Source organism: Pelodiscus sinensis, unplaced genomic scaffold (genome assembly GCF_049634645.1).
Source record: "Pelodiscus sinensis isolate JC-2024 unplaced genomic scaffold, ASM4963464v1 ctg35, whole genome shotgun sequence".
Classification (NCBI taxonomy): Eukaryota; Metazoa; Chordata; order Testudines; family Trionychidae; genus Pelodiscus; species Pelodiscus sinensis.
Window position 1 is genome coordinate 5,036,288 of NW_027465908.1, and position 24,032 is coordinate 5,060,319.

At 46.9% G+C, this 24,032-nt stretch overlaps 1 protein-coding gene across 1 annotated transcript in view; it reads right to left on the reverse strand.

The window, feature by feature from the left end:
• Positions 1-13,106, reverse strand: part of LOC142824431 (etoposide-induced protein 2.4 homolog) — an 84,769-nt gene extending 71,663 nt beyond the window's left edge. The window contains exons 1-2 of the mRNA XM_075916376.1: positions 12,958-13,106; positions 1,615-1,760 (exon numbers count right to left, since the gene is read on the reverse strand). Coding sequence (XP_075772491.1) covers positions 1,615-1,656 — 42 coding nt within the window. The 5' untranslated portion in view covers positions 1,657-1,760; positions 12,958-13,106. The remainder of the gene's footprint in view (positions 1-1,614; positions 1,761-12,957) is intronic.
• Positions 13,107-24,032: the final 10,926 nt, after the last annotated feature.

Sequence of the window (24,032 nt, forward strand, 5' to 3'; positions counted from 1 at the left end):
ATCAATGGTGGAAGTAGACACACATTCATGAGTTTCTTAGGTGGAATTCAAAGGGGGATAGCAAGGCTGCTAGGAGTAGCAAAGAAGTGAGAGGTTGACCACTGTTTTCCTCCGCTCCCATTATTCCCTCAGACTGGAATTTGGATGAAAGCCAGCAATGGTCATCAGTCAGGAGGGGAAGCCAACAGTGCTTGTAGCCAAGGTTCAGTTCAATAATTACAGCAGGGGCCCAATGACTTTAGTCAGAACCATTTTAGGCATTTGTAGAAGTGACATTATAATGTAATCTGTTTTTTTAAAGGTATAATTTCTTATTGACTTCCTATTACCTATAGCCTCTCAAAGCCAGAGAATCATTTATTTCTTTGTCTATTTTCTCCAATTAGGCAAAAAGTGCTTTTTTTCCCCTGTCAATTTGTGTATGAAGGTAGAATTAACCTAGCTGGGTTTCTTTACTGCTTTGTTTGTAACACAAGCTGACAAACACAAAACAGTGTTTCAAGGCTCTCCTGAGAACTGGTTCATTTTATTTGTAATTTCTCTCCAAGTGGGAGCAATTATTAGTACAATTTATGATGTATCTTTATACAAAGTTATCTATTCTCTTGTTAGCTTTTTTAATCCATGAAGGGAAAAAAATATAAGGCTAATAATAGTTACACACAGATTTAGGATATGTAAGGCATTTCTGTTTGAACACAAATCAAAATTTGTTATTTACATTTACCTCATCATGTCCTATAGTTACAAGACCAAGGCAATTTGCTCTTCCTGGTTACAAAAAAAAAATCAGCTCCACATTGCTTAAACTCAAAACTAGTGTTAAATCCACAGAGAGCTCCAGAAAAGCACTTGAGAAATTTCAACCTTTTTTTAAAACTGGGTGGGGAAAGTATCATTCATTTAATCCAGTGGGAGTCAGCCTTTCACCTGTGGGCCATCTTTTGCAACACCATCTAAATTGACCATGAACAAATGTCATTTGTACCTGAAAGGTGGCAAGTGTCCTTTGAGAAATAAGCTGGTAAGCTCAGTCAAGCCTTCCCATCACAAAAAATACATAACTGGCCCCTTTCTTGTCAGTTTGAGTGGCAAAGTTCAATTAAGATTATGGCTCAATACTGCAGGGCATTCTGCAGCACACACAGCTATTTGGGGGTTCACTGCAAGCTCAACATTTGCCCAGATCATGCTCAGCAAGGAGAGTCTGTAGTGGTATCATGTTGAACAAAAGTAGCTCCCTCTTATTTCCATGCACACACAAATCCAAAAGAATGCTGAGTGACCAAAAATGGAAATGTTACTGGGTAAAACTGGATAGAGATTAGAATCCTGGTACTTGTGTATGATCTGAACCACTATACTGCTCCATATTTAAAAAAAGAAAAAGGTAACCAGGGTATGAAATCTGAGATTACTCATGGGGGAGGGGGAATATTTTTAATCCACCATTGGCTAGATGAAAGAAAAGGCATCCAAGCAGTAAGGAACAAGATACAATCAAGAAATATACTGATTCGTCTAAGTCAATTTTGCCTATAAATTATGACACCTATGTAAGGAAATTAAAGTTCCTTAAGAGATTCTGGAATCAAGACAAACTGAGAGACTTACCCTGATAAGATCATGAAAGAAAGTTTTCACGCTGTCTGCCATCTCTATGCCAGCATCACCTGATTCCAAAACTATCAACTACAGGGAGAAGGAAAGAGAAGAGTCCAAACCTCTGTCATTGTGTAGATATGGGAATCTTAAGGAGCCTGTGGCAAAGAGAAAAGGAAACATTACCATGGTAGACAAACAAAGAATTCCTCATTTACACACTTCTTTTTGTAATAAAACTGTAAGTTCACCAGCATCTCAGCCATTTAAACAGAAGGCAGATTTCTCCAGGCTATGAGAGTCATTTAACACTTTTTACTACTTACCACTTACTACTAATTTGCAGCATTTCTGAAGAAAAGGCATGACAATTGGAAAACACATCAATAACTTTTCCCCTATCCCTCTCCCTCTCAAAATAAAATAGATGGACACAGGGCCTCTAATGATTTGAAAATTGTAAAAAGCAGACTTTTGCACTAATGAAATAAAGTTTAACAAAACTCCCAGATTTTACTGTTGCAATCCATATAAAGGAATGTCTGCCATCTCTACGCCAACATCACTTGATTCCAAAACTATCAATTACAAGAAGGAAAGAGAAAAGCCCAAACTTCTGTCATTGCACAGATGTGGGAATCTGAGGGAGCCTGTACTCTAGATAGCTGCATTTTGTACTATCTCCTTTACAACATAAGTCACCATGAGCACATTACCCTAATGTTCTCTATGCAATAGAGCCCATAAAACAGTCAATTTAAGATATCTATCCTGATAATACCAAAGCTCTCCATGGGACTGGCCTCTAACTACACAACAGATTATTTCTTAAAAGCTGTGGTTAGGGATGCAGATTTGCTACAGATGCAGAAAATGTCACAGATACCAAGGGAAGGCTCTAGTTGAGTTACCCAACAACCTGGTGGCTATGTTTTTTGGAAAGCTAGCCCACCCTGTACTAATCCCAAGATGCAGTTCTTAAATCCTGTGGGGCTGGACCCAGCTCCCTCCTCCAGGCATTGCAATCTGGCACACAGGCTTGCAGCACCCTTTTGTAATGGCAGAGGGGCAAGGCCAATATGGTCATAATGCCACTCACTAAAATTTAGCCTGCTGTCCCTCCATCATGAAACAGAGGCAGAGGGGCTAACAGAATTGCCAGGCTCCAGTGCCGGGAAGAGCAGGGGTGGCTCCACACTCCCGGAAGTGTCGAGGCTTTGGGCAGAAGGGGAGGGACTGGGGTTAGCATCCTCCAACCCCCAGCTCTTCAGCGCTGCTACTGCACTCCAGTTAACAGCAGTAGCTGGGAGCCGTAGGCCTTTTTACGTCGTTGGGCCCCAGAGCAGTTGACCTCCTCCCACCCCCCCAAAAAAATTTGCCAAGCCAAATCTGACCGGAGATATAAGACGACATGCCATGTTTGGAGCTAGCTAAACTCAGCCCCATGAAACACCAAAGCCATTGCTATCCATGCCCAGGGTGACCATAAGGTAGGCTCACTATCAAGCCACAGGCCCAGCCCTCTGGGACAGGAGCCACCATGGAGGAAGAGGCCCTACAACAGCCTCCATTCCTCACCAGGATGGGATTAGAGGTGTGATGCCAGAGTGCTTGGCAGCAGCAGTGAAGAACACTGCTAGCCTATCACCTTAATGAGATATATTTCAGTTTCCTTTATACAGCAGACTTCCGATAATCCGGCACCTTTGAGACCCAGGGGGTGCCAGATTATCAGGAGGTACTCCGGCAGGGGGGCTGTGACGGATCTGGGGGGGGGGGCGCAGTGTCAGCGGGGAACGGTGCGGCGTGGGGCAAACCCTCCACCATTTTGCAGGGAGGCAGGGGAAGTCGCCAGAGACAGGCCAAGCTGGGGCTGCAAGCGGCAGCGGCAACTTGGGGAAGCAGCAGGTCAGAGCAGCTGGGGTGCTGCCGGGTTGGTCCCGCAGTACCGCCTCTCACCTCAGCGGCGCTGCGGGACCAACCCGGCAGCACCCCAAGTCCACCGCTGCTGAAACTGACGAGCGGCGGACTTGGGGAAGCAGCGGGCAGAGCAGCTTGGGTGCTGCCCAGTTGGTCCCGCAACGCCACCCCTCACCCCCCTGCTTGGCGCCCAGCAGCACTCCAGCTGCTCTGCTCCGCAGCTTCCCCAAATCTGCCACTCATCAGTTTCAGCAACAGCAGCAGACTTGAGGAAGCGGCGCGGAGCAGAGCAACTGGGGTGCTGCTGGGGGCCGAGCAGGGAGGTGAGGGAGGTGCTGTGGGACCAACCTGGCAGCACCCCAGCTGCTCTGCTCCGCGCTGCTTCCCCAGGTCCCCCGCTGGTCAGTTTCAGCAGCGGACTTGGGGAAGCAGCTCGGAACAGCTCCAATTGTCCGGCTGGCCGGAGCACTTCCGGGTTCCAGTTGGTGCCAGACTATCAGGAATGCCGGACCACTGGATGCCGGACAATTGGAGTTTTACTGTACTGCTTTAAAAAATATCGCAAAAACTGTGATGTATTAAATTGACTAGGACTGCTCCATGATTTTCAATAAAAAGAGACTTGATAAATCTGCAGTCCCAGATTATAGTCCACCTGAAGAACAAAACTGTTGACCAACAGAAAAAATGTGAATGAGAAGACAAATCTTTCACAAGAGAAGATCCTTGACTTTGAAACCACTCCCACAAGACAGAAGAATGACGAAGGGCCTACATTCATAACTCCTAGATTTCCTATATGTCTCTCCAAAGTGACAAAAAGGAAAGTTATATGAAGGTTAATGAACTCCTAAACAAGAAACTATATGTGAAAAGTATTTAGGCAGCGATGAACAGTGACCCTGGTGATGTATTTGACAAGCAGAGTTCAGATTAGAATTGTGACTTGTTTTGCAAACATAAGCTTCTCCTTGCTCCATGGCTAAGGACCCTTTACACAGAAAGAACTAGTGTAGTCTATGTCAAATAAATCAATACTACAGGAGGTGAAGTGCAGGGTAATGAAGACACACAAAGGCTATGTCTACACTACAAGGTTTTTGCGCAAAAACCTGCGGAGCATCCACACCTCAAATTAGCTCTTGCACAATTAAACGGGCAGTTAAACAGCAGAACAGAGGGCTTTTGCCAGTGTAGGTAAATCTCCGTTTCTGAGGCATAACTGCTTTTAGCGCTACAGCTATTGCGCAAGAAGGCAAGTGTGGATGCTCCAGAGGGATTTCTTGTGCAAGAAACCCCTATGGGAAAACACACAGGTGCTCTGATGACCATTCTGTGAATGGCCATCAGAGCTTTTTTGCACAAGAGCGTCCATGCAGTATGGATGCTCTCTTGCGCAAAAGCACAAAGCTTTTGCGATGCGCTTTGAGGTGTGGATGTGTTATTGCACAAGAAGTTCCTGTGCAAAAACTCTTGCGCAAAAGGCTTCTTGCACAAGAAGCCTGTAGTTTAAATGTAGCCAACGTGACTTAGGGTGGTGTACACTGATGTAGCTACACCAGAACAAAACCCACCACAGGTGTGCATCACCAATGTAAAGAAAAACTTGTACCAGTAAGATTTCTCCTGGATTTGAATATTCTTTAGTATATTAGTTACTAATATTATTTAGTAACTTCATAACACAAAGTGTCACCACATAATAGTCTGTACTGTTATATTTTAGGTGAAATGTGCTGTGAATTTATTTTTTGCTTACTTTAAAAGAAGCAAAACTCATTGATTTTGTAGACTAAGAGAACTGGCATGGTTCTGTGGTATTTTGACCAAAAAATGAGTGTAACTTCCTAGTTAAAGAGTTTGTAGGTGCTAGCAGTGGTTCATGCGCCATACTGTCTTCATCTGTTTCTCCAGAATTTAAGCTCAAATTATTTTCTAGGCTTTCTGGATAGGAACAAAATCCTTTAAATATGTGACCTGCAGTGAGTCTAAAATAAAAGATGTGAAATCTAATAGTAAGTTAAATGTCAACATAGTTAACTATTTAACTGCTGAACATGTTCTCTAAATATTCAAATATTCTGAATCTGTGGATAAATCTGAGTACTACAATTATTCTTCAAAAATGTGGAGACAGACTGTAAAATTTTTAGGACAGCTGTGTTTTACAGAGAACACTATCGGCAACTAGACAACAATTTCTCAATGTAATCCATCATGAGGCTTTTTTTAAACAACCCATAAAATCATCCAAAAAAAAAAGTGAAAAAATAGATGGCACTGTCACAGCCAAAGATCTCAACGTTAGGCTTAAAAGAAATGTTGAACACATGCTGAGTATCCTGAAGCCTAACTCTGTAGCCTCGAACAAAATGCAGGGAAATAACTGTTATTGTTGATGCTGAAAATTTGGAAGGAACTGAGTGAGACAGAGCTTAATTACAAGTGATAAAAAAAACGAATGGGACAAGCACTATCTCCAGCTCATTTTAAGAACATAAGAAGGGCCATAGTAGGTCAGACCAAAGGGCCATCTAACCCAATATCCCATCTTCCCAACAGGGGCCAATACCAGATGTCCCAGAGGGAGGGAACAGAACAGGTTATCAACATGTGATCCCTTTCCTGTCATCCATTTCCAGCCTCTGACAAACAGAAGGTAGGGACACCATTCCTACCCATCCTGGCTAACAGCCATTGATGGATCTATCCTCCATGAATTTTTTGAACCCTGTTAAAATCCTTCACAACATCCTCTGGAAAGGAGTGCCACACGTTCCTTGTGCTCCGTGTGAAGAAAAACTTCCTTTTGTTTGCTTTAAAATTTTCTTGCAAACATTTTCAATAGGCATGTTAAATATTGGTTAATTAAATAGTCAATTAACCTCATGAATTATTGGACTATTCTATAGTCCCCGGGGGTGGGGCCAGCAGCCAGTATGCGCCAGCCCCACTGCCAAGGAGCCCCCTGCCACTCTGCACTGCTGCCTCTGTATCAGAGGCAGCTGCGTGGGATGCCAATCAGGAGCTGGTCCATGAGGGAAGCCAATTTAAAAACCAGCTCCCCTCACAGCCTGGCAGTTAACCTGTGCTGCTGCTTCTGATACAAAGACAGCAGTGCAGGGTGGCAGCAGCCCATCCAGCATGAGGGTCTGAGCTCCCAGACCCAGCACGAGCCAGAACTGAACCAGGCTGCCTGCTCACCTAGCTCCTAATACACTTTAAATGCAGAGCTACAGCATAGGTAGGTCCCGGATCCGGCGCAAGCTGAGATTGAGCCAGGCTGCTGGCCAGACTGCTAAAAAATGTACTGGCGGGAGTAGGGAAAGAATGCGTCTAGTCTATAGCATTAACCATAAGCAAAAATTTATTGGTTGATCTACTACACTGTTACATCCCTAATTCTCAATACTCAGTATCAGGGTAAAACCTTAACTGCTAAAGAAGGGAAGTTGGCTATGACATAGGCATCCAGGAATCATCTCTCCATAATGCCAACTAGAATAGAATTCAAAGCTAAGGATGAACCATTCAAGAAATATAGGTTTGCCGATGATGTTTTAAAGAAAGTTACACCAGAGAATTGGTAGAAGTCACTTAAGCACTTGGATTCAGAGACTGTTGAAATGATCATTTCAATTTTAACAGCAGTAGAGTCTTCTGCCCATGCAGAAAGAATATTTTCTTCCTCTGGAATAATTCATTCCCAAGTGAGAAATCGTTTGGGACCTGAAAAAGCAAGCCTCATGAATAGGAGCTGCAAGGGAGAGTTTGACTTACCTGGAGAGCAAAGAAAGGGTTAAGCTAACTGAGGCTCTGCACCTGAGGGAGGGGGCTTTGAGCATTCAGCCAATGAAATGCAGAAAAGGAATATCAAATGAGAGAAGGGTTTTTCTTCCTTTGTTGTGAGTCAGAGCAGTTTTTCCCCAGGTATGGAGCAGGGGAGATGGACTCTCCCAGGAACAGACTTCTTACATTCATTAATACGTGTAAGTAAGAAAAAGTTTAGATAGTCCATCTGATTTTATTGTTTTCTTTGTTTGGGGGTTTGGAAATCATGTCTGAGCTGGTTAATTGTTTTTCTAACGATTACAGCCCAGGGAGAATCCTTGAGTCTATTTCAATTCATGGTTTTTAACACCTAGTCATCTACTATGCTTGAAACAGTGGTTTTGTTTTAATAATAATAGTGTTTTCTTTTTGTTTTGGTTAACCGGTATTGGTTGATTTTTGTGTCTCTAAACCTACATGCCTAAGGCTATGTCTACACTACAGAGGTTTATTTTGGAAAAACGGACGTTTTTCTGAAAAAACTTCACTTACATTCACACTGCAATCGCGTTCTTTCGAAAAAAATCAGGTTTTTCTGACGTTGGCAAACCTCTTTCTACAAGGAAGCCTTTTTCCGAAAGAGCTCTTTCGGAAAAAGGCATGTGTGAATGGGGAAGAGGGAGTTCTTTTGAAAGAAGAGGAAAGAGTAAAAAGCACAGGTGCCCTAGTGGCCATTCTGTCCATAGTAATCACAGCTTAAATGCGAGATAGCGTTCACACTGAATGGATGCTGTAGAAGCTGTAGAAACCATTTTCATATTTAGCTAGAAGCCATCTTGTTTATCAGAAACCATTTCAGCTTTTCTCTCAAGCACGTAGACCAGAGTGAACTTTCTGTCACCCCGTGAGAAGAGGCCTACAGGATGGGCTATTGGTATGTGTTAATTGGGCTGGTTGGGACAGGAAATGTACTCCCTCGTACCTGTCCGCCATCTTGTTGATAAGGCTTTGTTTTTCCAAATTTAATTGAGGATTTCTGTAATTGGATGCCCTGACGTCAGACTGTTTGGCTAAGGGTATAAAGATACTAGGATTGATTGTATTAGCAGCCTTACTGGGCCCGGCTCTGCTGTGACCACGTTTGGCTCATGCTGTGCTTTATTAATTAAGGCAGTTTGCTAGCTGCCTAAACACAGAGGAGCGTGTTTTTGCTTCGACAATGCTATCTTTCGAAAAAACAGATTGCTTTTCGATGAACTTTGAATGTGGACGCTTTCCTTCGGAAGAAGTTTTTTCAGAAGATCTCTTCCGGAAAAGCTTCTTCCGAAAGAAGCCTGCAGTCCGGGAGAAGCAGAGCCCCATTGTTCTGTGCAGATTATCTCTGTGTTCCCAATTCCAAGCATAACAGAGGTTGGGGCAGAGGAGAGAACTTTGGCTCAGGGAAGGGATTCCATGTGGTTTCTTCCTTGGAAAGGGTTTATTTTATATTTTTAGAGATACTTGGTGGAGGCAGCGATCAATTTTTTTTTTCCATCTCAGGGAAACTGAGACTGGACAAGTTTGTCTCTGGGATACAGATACAGGTTCTTATAGAATTTATACTACTCAAAGTGTCATGTTGGGAAATTGAGCCATGACAGCAAGAAAACTTGTTTTTCTTTTCCAGATTATGAACAAACGGGAAAATGAAGATGAAGATGACTGAGTTAGCTGCAGAAGTCAATATTTTAAGTTTTTTGTGATGACCTGACAGTTGATTTAATTTTTGTTTTTTTAAAAATTATTTCATTTAACTATTTTAGTTAAAAACAATTTTAACAAAAACAAACCTGATTTTAAAAAATGTGAATATTTAACTAAATTCAAAAATTCATATGCTTGTTTTGTTAAAAGAGTATATGTTTACTGTTGAAGAAAAAATTCAGAATACATAACATTGTTTTAATTAACTAAAACAATTTAAATGGGTCTCTGGTGATGTTCTCCTAATACAGCATAGCAAGAAAATCCTCCAAATATTAATGATTAATCTCTTGAATTGAAGATAATTAGCCTCCCAATGACTTCATAAATATCTGCTTCAATTACCTTTGGTAAATGAAATAACCAATCATTCATTTTCTGATATAGCTATAAAACTACTCTGAAAAGTTTTCAAAATAAATCACTGTAATAGTATGTACCTTCTAAAAATAAAACCTACATCTATCTCTGAGTTGTCAAGAATATATATTAAAGTTATAATAACCAACAACAATGCACTTTTGTGTAGATAACCGCAATTAAATCGAGTCTTGACTAGTGATTTAATCATGATTTACACCATGATTTAAATCAAATCCACCCTGCAACTGATGGAAGAATGCTTCCATGGACCTAGCTCCCATTGTTCGGGAAGTGGCATTCCCACAGTAATGGAAAAAGCTCCTTCCATTTGCGCACTCTGTATCTACACTATAGAGTGTAGATACCCTTAGAGGTACTCCAGAGAAGTCTGGGGGGGGTACATCAACACAACTGAAACGTGGAGAAAACTGAATTTTTGTTTTAAGTTTAACTGTTTAAGTTAACTGTTTAATTTTTGTTTTGTTTTAAGTTTTACAGCGCTTTATTATTTTTGTACTTTTTACACCCAAAAATGTCATTGCCTGCCAAGCTACAATTAAGTTGTTTAAACAAATGTGTTGCAATGGTAGAAAAAAATTGTGTATCTGAACACTGTAGGTACTGGGGGTACAGTCGACCTCCGACTTATACCCGCCTGACCTGCAACCCCCCGCATTTACGGCCGCCCTGCTCTGGGAGCTGCAGGGCCGCCTACTGCCCAGCAGTCCTCGACCGGCTCAGGGTGTCGTTCGCACCACGGGGCCGCCTACCACCCAGCACAGCCCCCAGTCGGCTCTGGGCACTGTTTACGCTGCGCAGCGGAGCCACCTACCGCCCAGCACAGCTCCTGGCTGGCTCTGGGTGCCATTCACTCCGCTGGCTCAAGGAAAAGCCACATAGAGGAAAAGCACACAAAAGACCAGATTTCATGGTCCGTGATGCATTCTGCATGGCTGTGAATTTGACCAGGCTCTAGCTATATTGTTGTAATGGTCTCTAAGGTGTCATCAATGACACACATTTATTGTTACAAGTCAATGTGAGCTTTTTGGCAAGTAAGCCAATAGACAACAGAAGCCCCTCGAGTGGGATGGGCCAAAGGACAGTATCATCCCAGTTAAGAATTCCAGGAATAAAGTTTTAAAAAATTTAAGTGTGAAAAATCCTGGACTGAATAAATTTCCAGGAATAAAAGGGACGACAGCTATCTAGAAAGAACAGTAGGGCAGGACTGGGCACCTAGGGCAGGGAGCAAAGCAGATTGTAGTACTGGAGCAGTGGAACCGGGGAGGATCAGGAAGGGGGAGCAAAGCTCGGTGTCTGGGGCTGGAAGAAGGGCACTAAGGGCAAAGAGCAGAATCGGTGCCTGGACATGTCAGGGCAGAGTGGGGGACAGAGCATGGTGCCTGGAGAAGAGAGCAACGTACCCAGGGCAGAGCAGGGGTGCAGGGACAGGAGCAGAGCACAGTGCCTGGGGCAGACTGTGGCGACCGGGACAGAGAATGGGGTACCTAGGGCAAAAAAAGGGGCTAACAAGGGGCAAGGAGCAGAACCAGTGCCCAGAGGTTGTCTATCATAGGAAGTGGAAGGGCAGAGCACAGTACCGGGGCAAGGAATGAGATACCCATGGTAAAATAGGGGGCAGGCAGGGAGCAGAGCTCATGCCCAGGGATGTCTTGATTAGGGCACCCTGAGCAGAGAATGAGTGACAGAATGTGGTGCCTGGGGCAGGGAGAGGGGTACTCCTGGGGTTTTCTGGGATACAGCAACTGGGGCAGGGAGCAGAGCATGGTGCCCAGGACAACGGATCGGTTACCCAGGGCAAAGTAGGGGACGAGACAGGGTGCAAGAAGAAGAACAGGTGCCCGGGCGTGACTTGGATAGGGCAGAAGGGGCACCTGGGAACAGGAGCACAGCGCAGTGTTTCTGGGATAGGGCAGGGCAAGACAGGAGAGCACAGTGCAGTGCCTAGGGTGTGTCTGGGATGAGGCAGGACGACAGGAAAGCACAGCGCAGTTACTGGGGTGTGTCTGGGATGGGGCAGGAGGACAAGGAACAGAGCACAGTGCCCGGGGTGTTCCTGGGATGTAGCAGGAGACCACGGGAGAAGAGTGCAGTACATGGGGAGGGGGCAGGGGAGCAGAGTATGGTGTCTGGTGTGTGTGGGAGGAGGCAGGAGGACAGAAACGCAGAGCTTACCGTGAGTCTTGGATGGAGCAGGAGAACATGGGAACAAAGTGCAATACCCGGGGTATGTCGGGGAGGGGGCAGGAGAACCGGGGAGCAGAGCACAGTGCCTGGGGTGCCTGGGAGGGGGCGGGGAAGCAGAGCGCAGTGCCTGAGAGAATCATAGAATCATAGAATAATAGGACTGGAAGGGACCTCGAGAGGTCATCGAGTCCAGCCCCCCGCCCTCAAGGCAGGACCAAGCTCCGTCTACACCATCCCTGACAGATGTCTATCTAACCTGTTCTTAAATATCTCCAGAGAGGGAGATTCCACCACCTCCCTTGGCAATTTATTCCAATATTTGACCACCCTGACAGTTAGGAATTTTTTCCTAATGTCCAATCTAAACCTCCCCTGCTGCACTTTAAGCCCATTACTCCTTGTCCTGTCCTCAGTAACCAAGAGGAACAAATTTTCGCCTTCCTCCTTGTGACACCCTTTTAGATATTTGAAAACCGCTATCATGTCCCCCCTTAATCTTCTTTTTTCCAAACTAAACAAGCCCAGTTCATGAAGCCATGCCCGGCGCGGGGGGCGGGGCGGGGGAGGGGGAAGCAGAGCGCGGCATCTGGGAGGGTTTGGGGGAGCAGAGCGCGGTGCCCGGGGGAGTCGGGGAGAGGCGGGGGGGGGGGCAGAGCGCGGTGCCCGAGGGTGTCGGGGAGAGGCGGGGGGGGGGGCCGAGCGCGGTGCCCGAGGGTGTCGGGGAGAGGCCGGGGGGGCCGAGCGCGGTGCCCGAGGGTGACGGAGAGAGGCAGGGGGGGCCGAGTGCAGTGCGCGAGATAGGAGCGCGGGGGGGGGGGCGGAAGGAGCGGAGGGGGGCCGAGCGCGGTGCCCGGGGGTGTCGGGGAGGCGTTCCTGGGGCGGGGGGCTATGGGGCAGAGCGCGGGAGGGGTAGGAGCGGGGGGGGCAGAGCGCGGGGGGGCGGAAGGAGCGGGGGGGGGGCAGAGCGCGGCCGGGGGGTAGGAGCGGGGGGGGGGGGCAGAGCGCGGCCGGGGGGTAGGAGCGGGGGGGAGCAGAGCGCGGCCGGGGGGTAGGAGCGGGGGGGAGCAGAGCGCGGGGGGGGGGGTAGGAGCGGGGGGGGCAGAGCGCGGGGGGGCGGAAGGAGCGGGGGGGGGGAAGAGCGCGGCCGGGGGGTAGGAGCGGGGGGGGAGCAGAGCGCGGGGGGGGGGGTAGGAGCGGGGCGGGCACAGCGCGGCCGGGGGGTAGGAGCGGGGGGGGAGCAGAGCGCGGCCGGGGGGTAGGAGCGGGGGGGGGGCAGAGCGCGGGGGGGGGGGGGGGGGTAGGAGCGGGGCGGGCACAGCGCGGCCGGGGGGTAGGAGCGGGGCTCACCGGCGGTTCCACGGCTGCGGCGACGGGCCAGGCCCCAGGCCACTCTGAGGCCGAACTCCCGCCTCCTCACGCCTACCGCGCCGGCCGGCCCAGACACACTGCGCATGCGCCCACAACCGCTTCAGGCGGGCAGTGCTTCTGGTGGCCGCCAGGGGAGCCCGCTGGGTGGCAGCGTCCTGAGATCGAGCATGCGCACACCGTTCTCAGCGGGGCTGCAGTGCATGCGGCTGCCGCAGAGGGAGCCCGCAGCCTTCAACTCCCCCAGCGGAGGCAAACCCGAAGCTCCCCACTTGGGAGGCTGGAGCTGTGGCTGGGAGCACCCGCCTATTGCAAGGTTCCAGGGCCACCCTTCTGCAGCCTAGTGCTGGGGCTGCCCAGGGTGCAGTGCACACAACAGCTGAGAGCTAACGGAGTTTAGACGGGGAGTTCTCCAGGTAGAGCAGAAGCAGATACAGGAGTCTTGAGAGAAGTGGGTGTTGTGCTTGGGGCTTTCTTGCTGTGTGCTGAGCTTGTGTTTGTGAGTGAGGCTTGGTGTGTGTTCTTTTTTGTTTTATTTATTTATTTTCCCCTGTGTTTGAGAGTGAGGCTTTCCCCCCCACTTCCCCTTTGCCCTCCCTCTCCCCTTGATGGAGTTTGTGCTGTGATTGGTAGGGGCTATGATTGGCAGGTGGAAACTGCTGGCTTCTAATTAAAGTTTGAATTCTAGGGGGAGGGGCTTTCAGGCACTCCAGGGCTTTATAAGGCAGTGAGCAAGAGACCAAGGAGCTCGTGAACAGGTGAGTGCTAACAGGGAGTTGGGAAAGGCATGAGATTCTCTTGCCTTTCTTTTTAAATCCCTTCTCCAGGACAGCAGCGATGGATGGTGATGGGTCTGCTGTTGTTACCTGCACAGCATGTGCCATGTTTGTCTTCTTCCTGGAAGAAAGAACAGATTTCATCTGCACGAAGTGCAAGATGGTCAACATTTTGGAAGAAAAAGTTAGAGGACTGGAGGCCCAAGTGTCGACCCTACGCTTGATCAGAGAGAATGAAGACTTCCTCGATAGAAGGCAGCGTTTAATCCTTCAAGCATGGAAGGCAGAGGAACCAGCGAGGGCAGTACGTGACCAAGACGAGAACTGGCAGCATGTAACTTCTAGAAGGGGAAAAAGGCCAGCACGGGAATCCCCCGATGCTATAGAGGTAAGTAATCGCTTTCAAGCTCTCTCCACAGGCTCTGCAGAGGTAAATTCTTTGGAAGGGACCTCACAAGGAAGAAACCAGAAGCGAACACCATCTACTGTAAGGCATGGGATACATAGCTCTAGGGATGGGGGTTCCACGGCCACCATCTCCAAAAGAAGAAGACGGGTGGTGGTGGTAGGGGACTCCCTCCTAAGACGGACTGAACCATCCCTCTGCCATCCGGACCTGGAATCTCGAGAGGTGTGCTGCTTACCGGGAGCTCGCATTCAGGATGTGACTGAGAGGCTTACCAAGCTGATCAAACCTTCGGATCGCTACCCCTTCCTGCTTCTCCACGTAGGAACTAATGATACGGCCGTGGTTGTGCAGGTGGTGTCGCAAACAGGGCTTTGGTTTCTTCAACCATGGGACTCTGTTCCGGGCACAAGTATTGTTAGGAAGAGATGGAATCCACCTAATGAAGAGAGGAAGGAGCATATTCACGGGAAGGCTTGCAAACCTAGTGAGGAGGGCTTTAAACTAGGTTCGTCGGGGGACGGTGACCAAAACCCTGAGGGGAGAGGGAAACTCAGATACCGGGAAGAAATGCAGAGAGGAAGGAGCAAGAAAGGAGGACCCCTGTCTCAAATGGAGAAGATCGGGCGATCAACTGGTTACCTGAGGTGTTTGTACACTAATGCGAGAAGCCTGGGCAACAAACAGGAAGAACTGGAGGCCATGGCCCAGTCCAAGAAATATGACTTAATTGGGATAACAGAGACTTGGTGGGATGACTCGCATGACTGTAGCGCTGTCATAGAAGGGTATAGACTGTTCAGGAAGAACAGGCAGGGGAGAAAAGGAGGAGGAGTTGTGCCATATATAAGAGAGCACTACGACTGCTCTGAACTCCAGTATAAAGAGGGAGAAAAACATGTTGAGAGTCTATGGGTTAAGATTAAAGGAGCAAACAACAGCAGTGATGTTGTGGTTGGTGTCTACTACAGGCCACTGAATCAGGTGGATGAGGTAGATGAGGTTTTCTTTGGACACCTGAGCGAAGTTGCCAGATCGCAGGTCCTGGTTCTCGTTGGGGACTTTAATCACCCTGACATCTGTTGGGGAAACCAATACGGCAGTACACAGGCAATCCAGGAAGTTTTTGGAGAATGTTGGGGATAACTTCTTGACACAAGTGCTGAAGGATCCGACTAGGGGCTGTGCGCAGCTTGACCTTCTGCTCACAAACAGGGAGGAACTAATAGGGGAAGTAGAGGTGGGTGACAACCTGGGAATCAGTGATCATGAGATGGTAGATTTCAGGATCCTGACCAAAGGAAGAAAAGAGAGTAGTAAAATACACACCTTGGACTTCAGTAAAGCAGATTTTGACTCCCTCAGAGATCTGATGGGCAGAATCCCCTGGGATCCTAACATGAAGGGGAAAGGAGTCCAGGACAGCTGGCAGTATTTTAAAGAAGCCTTATTGAAGGCACAGAAAGAAACCATCCTGACGCGTAGCAAGAGAGGCAAACATGGTAGGAGACCGGATGGCTTACAGGGGAAATCCTTGGTGAATTTAAGCACAAAAAGGAATCTTACAAAAAGAAGAAACTTGGACTAAAAACCAGGGAGGAGTTTAAATGTACAGCTCGAGAATGCCAGGGGGTTATCTGGAAGGCGAAAGCACAAATGGAATTGCGACTGGCTAAGGATGTAAAGGATAACAAAGGTTTCTACAGGCATATTAACAAGAAGAAGGTGATCAGAGAGGCTGTGCAGCCCCTAATAGATGAAGGAGGTAACCTAGTGACAGATGATTTAGGGAAAGCTGAAGTACTCAATGCGTTCTTTGCCTCTATATTCACGGACAAGGTGGGCTCCCGGACTAATGTGCTAAGTGATGCAAGGTGGGATGAAGATGGACAGCCCGTGGCGGGTAAAGAACAAGTTAGGAACTACTTAGACAAGCTAAATGTACACAAATCCATGGGTCTGGACTTAATGCATCCGAGGGTACTGAGGGAGTTGGCAACTGTCATTGAGGAGCCTTTGGCCATTATCTTTGAAAAGTCGTGGAGATCGGGAGAAATCCCGGATGATTGGAAAAAGGCAAATGTAGTGCCCATCTTCAAAAAAGGGAAGAAGGACGATCCAGGGAACTATAGTCTTACCTCGGTTCCTGGAAAAATCATGGAAGGGATCTTTAAGGACTACATTGAGACACTTGGATGAGAGGAAAGTGATTAGGAATAGTCAGCATGGATTCACAAAGGGCAAGTCGTGCCTGACCAATCTGATTAGCTTCTATGATGCGATAACTGGCTCGGTGGACATGGGGAAAGTCAGTGGATGTTGCATATCTTGACTTTAGCAAGGCTTTTGATATGGTCTCCCACAATATTCTTGCCAGCAAGTTAAGGGATTGTGGATTGGATAGATGGATGGTAAGATGGATAGAAAGATGGCTAGAGGCCTAGCACAGCGGGTAGTGATCAACGGCTCGATGTCAGGATGGCGGTCGGTTTCTAGCGGAGTGCCCCAAGGTTCGGTTCTAGGACCGGTTTTGTTCAATATCTTTATCAATGACCTGGATGAGGGGATGGATTGCACCCTCAGCAAGTTTGCAGATGACACTAAGCTAGGGGGAGAGGTAGATATTCTGGACCCTCTCTCTGCCCTCCAGTGTGACTTAGACAAATTGGAGGATTGGGCCACAAGAAATCTGATGAGGATCAACCAGGACAAGTGTAGAGTCCTGCACTTGGGACGGAAGAATCCCAAGCATAGTTACAAGCTGGAGACCAACCAGCTAAGTAGTAGTTCCCCAGAAAAGGACCTGGGGGTTACAGTGGATGAGAAGCTGGATATGTGTCAACAGTGTGCCCTTGCAGCCAAGAAGTCTGTCATATTAGGTTGCATTAAGAGGAGCATTGCCAGCAGATCCAGAGATGTCATTATTCCCCTTTATTCGGCACTTGTGAGGCCACATCTGGAGTATTGTGTCCAGTTCTGGGCTCCCCACTACAAAAAGGATGTGGACGTATTGGAGAGGGTCCAGTGGAGGGCAACCAAAATGATTAGGGGGCTGGAGCATATGACCTACGAGGAGAGGCTGAGGGAGTTGGGTCTGTTTAGTCTGGAGAAGTGAAGAGTGAAGGGGGATATGATAGCAGCCTTCAATTTCTTGAAGGGAGGTTCCAAAGAGGACGGAGAGAGGCTGTTCTCAGTAGTGACAGATGGCAGAACAAGGAGCAATGGTCTCAAGTTGTGGTGGGAGAGGTCCAGGTTGGATATTAGGAAAAACTATTTCACTAGGAGAGTAGTGAAGCACTGGAATGGGTTACCTAGGGAAGTAGTGGAGTCTCTATCCCTAGAGGTGTTTAAGTCCCGGCTTGACAAAGCCCTGGCCGGGTTGATTTAGTTGGGATTGGTCCTGCCTAGAGCAGGGGGCTGGACTTGATGACCTTCTGATGTCTCTTCCAGTTCTATGATTCTATAATAAGGGGATGGTTTGATGAGATAACATGATCTTGTTAACTACTTGACCATTCATTATCAGTGGGAAATAGATCAATGGAGGGATGATAGGAGTTGTTCTAGAGAACTTTCTGGGTGTCTGGCTGGTAAGTCTTGCCCATATGCTCAGGGTTTAGCTGATCACCATATTTGGGGTCGGGAAGGAATTTTCATCCAGGGTAGACTGGCAGAGACCCTGGAGGTTTTTCGCCTTCCTCTGTAGCATGGGGCACAGATCACAGCTGGCGGATTCTCTGCATCTTGGGGCCTTCAAAGTATTTGAAGGCTTTAATATCTGAGACATAGGTGAGAGGATTATTCTAAGAGGGGTGGGTGAGATTCTGTGGCCTGCACTGTACAGGGGGGTCAGACTAGATGATCATAATGGTCCCTTCTGACCTTAAAGTCTGAATCAACTTGTCTTGGTGCCCTGCATGCCACACTCCCTCCAGAGCCCTGCACTCATCATAGTTCAAGGTCAGAACACCTGAGTTCTATTTCACCCACTCTTCTGACTCACCATCACCTCACGCATCACTAGGCTTGTTTTCCTTCTCTGTCTCATAGGCTACATCTACTACATGCCTCTGACAACAGAGGCATGTAGTTTAGGCTACCAGGCATAGGAAAATGAAGCGGCGATTTAAATAATCGCCGCTTCATTTAAATTTATATGGCTGCTGCGCTAAGCCGATCAGCTGTTTGTCAGCTCCGCGTGGTAGTCTGGACGCGCGGGTGTTGACATCAAAGGCATTTGTCGACCACCCAGGTAAACCTCATCCCAAGAGGCATATCTGGGTGGTCGACAAATGCCTTTGATGTCGACACCCGTGCATCCAAACTACCGCGCTGAGCCGACAAACAGCTGATTAGCTGTTTGTCGGCTCAGCCCGGCAGCCATGTAAATTTAAATGAAGTGGCGATTATTTAAATCGCCGCTTCATTTTCCTATGCCTGGTAGCCTAATCTACATGCCTCTGTCGACAGAGGCATGTAGTCTAGACGTACCCATAGATTATCTTTTTTTATACTGCTCTTCCTCAGATTCATAATTGTAGTCATATTTGTGGATATGGGCCCAGTTTCTTGCTCTAGTTTTGCACCAGATAACTTTGCTGCTTTTGAATTATGATGGTACAACTCACAGGAGAACCAGGCATAGGATCTTTAGATTTTAGGGACTCTTCTGATCCTGCCTCTATTTCCCACCTGAAGATGTGAAACCCACTGTGACATCAGAACCCCAGCATCTCATGGTGGTGATACAGAGAGGATTATGCTTATGTCTTCACTGCAAAAAAAATAGGTGTGTTTTTACATTAAGATAGCAATTGCAATATATAATCCTAGTGGAGAGAAGACACAGGTAGTTTTTACCTGGATGTAGCTATCTGGAGTCAACCATCTAATCCCAAACTGATGTTTACTTTGGTTACATTGATGAGGTAAAGATACAAGACAGGGAAGAAAAATTCAATACATGACAGGAGTAGATCTGTCTGTAATTTGAATAGTCAACTGTTTCCCACAGAGTGGCAGTGCATCTCTCTGAGTGACAATGACACATGTGCTTCTGGTCATATGGGCAGAGACATCCTCTGTACCTCAAAACTACTGTCTCCTATGATGACTTTGGAGCAGATAAGCCAATTTGTATGAATGTCAGCAGTTCTACATACAATGCTTTCTCCTTCCAGCTATTAATGCACCATAATTTTAATTGGCGTAGAGAGGGATGTGACAGCTTTATGAAGAATTTTACATTATAAAGGGATGTACAGGGGGCAAATGAGCATCTTTCAGTGCAACAGATGATTTTTCCTCTTAACTGAATAATGTGTGCGCCCTGGTTAATAAACATCTCAAGTTATCAATCCAGGATGTAGTTATTACCTTGTTAACAATAGGTATCCTGCAATTATCTAATTATAACTACAAGCCAATGCTCTGGACTAGTCAGAACATTCTAAAGTCAATAAGCATGGAGTAACTATGTAAGAGTGTAACACTGAAAGGCGAAGCCGAAACTGGGACTTATGAAGCTTAGTCCATGAACTTCTACTGCAGGAACTAAAACCCATCTGATTATTAACTAAGGCTATAGAGCAGACTCATTATCTCTGTAAGCGGTCTAAGCGCCACTAGACGGGACAGTAGGTATGTAGGTGACAAGAGGACATCACCCAACACATCCCTTTCTCCTACTTCAGAGTTTAGAATGGCAACTAGTTTTAAAAAATCTGATACTTAGCAGCACAATTACAGTGATCCACCTGTATCTCTATAGTGCCATAGTATTAATGCTTCCTGCATAAACAAATGAGGGATTTCCATTGCTGTAGTTTAGATACCGCTCCATATATAGGTTATCAACTCAGCCAAGTCTACAAAAGTATTAGGTTGTCCTAACCCAGTGGTCTCCAACCTTTTTACACCCAAGATCACTTTTTAAGTCTCCGAACAAGTGAAGATCTACCGTCCCGCCCCTTCCTTGAAGCCCCGCCCTCTCTATTCTCCTCTTGTCCATCACTTGCTGTCTCCAGCCCTTACTTACACACTCTGATAAACAGTTTATTTTTAAATTATGCGACGTACAAAAATTAAAATCATGTGTTTATAGTTATGAAATAAATGATCTGGTTTTTATTCATGCTATTTAAATCTAAAATGAAGCATTTATAATTATACATTTTGTGGGGACAGAGTTCTGCGGCGGGGGGCAGAGAACAGGGTTCTGCAGCAGGGGACAGGGTGCCAGTGGGGACAGGAATGGGGACAGAGTTCTGTAGCTGGGAACAGGGGAGTGGGAACAGAATTCTGTGGCTGTAGACAGGGGAGTGGGGACAGAGTTTGGGGAGTGGGGAACAGAATTCTATGGCTAGGGACAGGGGAGTGAGGATGGAGTTCTGTGGCTAGGGATGGGAGTGGGGACAGAGTTTGGGGACTGGAGACGGGAATGGGGATAGTGTTCTGTGGCTGGGGTCAGGGGAGCGGGGACAGAGTTCTGTGGCTGGGGACAGGGGAGCGGGGACAGAGTTCTGTGGCTGGGGTCAGGGGAGCGGGGACAGAGTTCTGTGGCTGGGGTCAGGGGAGTGGGGACAGAGTTCTCTGGCTGGGGTCAGGGGAGTGGGGACAGAATTCTGTAGCTGGGGAGTGGGGTGCCAGTGGAGGCAGAGTCTCCCCTGTATCTACCTCCTCCCAGGATTTCCCCCCCTCCGAGGGAAACTAGCACGTGCCTGTCCCGGGGCCAACCACCCCGCGGTGCAGGGAAGCTCTGCACACGCACGCCTGCCCTGGGGCCAACCCCCTGGTGCAGGAAAACTCCATGCACGCCTGCCCCAGGGCTGACTCACCCCTCCTGTGCAGTGCAGGGAGCTGATGCTCCCTCCCGCAGTACACCCGGCAGAGCAGTTAGTGCTACTTCCGGAATCGCCGGAAGTGGCGCTAAGCTGCGGGAATTCTGTCCATCCCCAGGAAGCCTACACTACCTCCATTTTCACTTGAGATAGGTAGTGGTGCTTCTCCTGGGTGGGAGGGAAATGGGGGCAGGGTGGACAGGACGCCTCGCGATCGACTGGTTGAGGCCTCGCGATCGACCAGTCAATTGCGATCGACCTGTTGGTGACCACGGTCCTAACCAGTGTTCCCGCTAAGATTTTCCATTCTTGAGTGGGTTGAATTTTCTTTTGGGTGGGTTGAAATTTCCTATGTGCAATATCAATATTGAGGTAGTGTGAGGATGTTGCATGGGGAGCACGGGGCCCAAACAGCCGTTTGCACCGCTTGCTCCCCTGCGGTGGCCCGGCTGAGCGGCGCAGAAGTCAGCCGAGCACCATGGTGGGAGGCAACAGCGCTGCCCAGAGGGAACAGTCAGCATTTCAGCGTTACAGAGTCACAGACATTGGGCTACTATATATACAATGTATACTACTTTTCTCCTTGAGGAATAAGGCTAATTTCAAAATAGTTATTTCGAAATAGTGGTAATGTGAATACTCCAGTGCTACTATTTCAAAATAACTACTCCCCAGAGTAATTGAAACTAGCACAGTTTAATTAAAAAAAATTAATTGAGTTTAATTGCAGTTAATCACGTGCACTGTCCCTTTGAAACTCCGCAGCATTTAAAATGTACAGCCCTGCAGTAGCCCGGGATCAGCTGGAGTCCTCAGCTGACCCCTAACTCAGTGCAGCTGCCCCTTTGAAACACCACCCTAGGGGCAGCACTGAAGGAGCCTGGGATCAGCTGGAGTCCCCCGCTGATCCCGGGCTCTGCTCCCGCTGCCCCTTTGAAACGCAGCGGCAGCATTTCAAAGGGTTACTGCTGCACGGACCCTGGGACCAGCTGAAGTCCCTGATTGACTCCAGCTCCATGCAGTGCTGGAGGGGCAGTGGCAGTGCTGTGGAAGCCTGGGATCAGCTCGTGTCCCCAGCTGATCCTGGGTTTCACATTAGTCTGCGCCTTTGAAACACCATGGTGGTGTTTCAAAGGGGCAGCACCATAGGAGCCTGGGGTCAACTGGAGTCCCCAGCTGATCCCGGGCTGTGTTGCGCTGCCCCTTTGAAACACCAGGATGGCACTTCAAAGGGCACAGCACCACACAGCTGCCCCCAGGTGCTGCACCCTTTGAAACGCACCAGCGGCATTTCAAAGGGGCAGCACTGCCCGGAGCCCAGGGTTAGCTGGGGACTCCAGCTGATCCCAGCTTCCTACTGCGCTGCCCCTTTGAAACGCCCTGGCGGCATTTCAAAGGGGCAGCACTGCGGAAATGCCTGCGATTAACATGTCAAAAAAGTAATGTGTTAATTGTGATCTGCATTAATCACAGGCATTAACATGTGTTGACAGCCCTAATTGAAACTAATTACTCCCAAGTGCTTTTTGGGGTTCTACATCAAGGGAGTGGCCTCACTGTAGTGAGGAGAAGCTATTTCGATTTTGTTATTTTGGGAGTTATTACATCAAGTTTCATTATTTCAAAATAGGTTCCTAGTGTAGACATGCCCTGTGTGAGCACTGTATTTCAGAATAAAAGTCACTTTATTCCAAAATAATTATTGCACTCACAAAGCATACTAATAATTCCAGAATAAAATGACTTTTATTCTGGAATAACATGTCAACAAGTGGAACTATTCTGCAATAGCTGCTGAAGAATAATTTACTCCATAATACCTAGTCTGGTCAATTTCTTTTATAAACAAGCCCTTAGTGGTGTTTTTTCTGGCAATATTTGCTCCATTATCTGATTGTTTTTTACAGATACTGTATGGAAGACAATTTTCAGGACCATGCTTTTCTTTTTGTTAACGTTGGTATCACATTTCCTTTTTCTAATCTTCCAGGAGTTCTCCAATCAATGTTAAAATTTTAGATCCATTTTAGCTAGTTCCTTTTTCATCATAGATGAATGTTAACATTGATATAGTCACAATAGAAAAGAAATGTTAACCCATATTGTAAATGTCTATACTGCCACATTTTTCAAAACTGCACTTTTGTTTGTTTGTGAATATCTATTCAAACTTTGAAATATATGTATTTCAATCTTTTTAAATTTCTGTGCAAGTTCTTGTTTCACAAATATTCCTAATTTATTTACAACAAATTTTAGGCACATATGAAAAGTCTAATGGGAAAAAAACAGTGAGTGTTAATGTGAGAATATACTTTAGCAGCCTGATTCTAATAGTTATGATCAGTGCTTTTTTTGTGATGGCGTACCATTACTTTTTTTGGAAACACTCTCCGCTTTCCATCTGCACAGTCCCCAGCTGACCTTGGGAGCACTCGCAGAGCGCTGGACAAAAAGTCGCTCGGGACATGTGGTAATTAAAGGGGCCATGACCACATTTTGGCCCTGGGGATTTTTTGTTGTTGTTGTTGTTCAACAATTTTTTTGGTCGACATCTGATAACCCTAGTACTGGCACTTTCTTTCTTTTTTTTTTTTAAACAAAAAAAGCACTTGTTATGATAATTCAGTGAGATAAGTCAAATTCTAAATTTCAGTATTCACTGAAAACTACCTAGCACAACTGGAATTTTGAGTAGTGGAGACATGGCAGCAGAGGGGAAAAGGGAGCGGTTTATAACTTGGGTGCCACAGTGGCACACATCTGAACAAGCACACAACTTCAATATTGGTGCACAAGACAAAACTCATTCCACTCATGGATGGGAACTCTTAGAGGGAACACCACCAAAGACAAAAGATAAAATCAGGCAGTAGAATGAACCTCACAATAATTGGTGAGATCCTGTGCCTGTCAAATGAAGGTAATGAAATAAATGGGAGGGAAGGGAGTAAATAAAGCAGGACAGTTTCAAATTGACATCACTGTAAATTCAAAATAAATGAAATTGGAGTTTGATAGAGTGGGGCTGAAGCC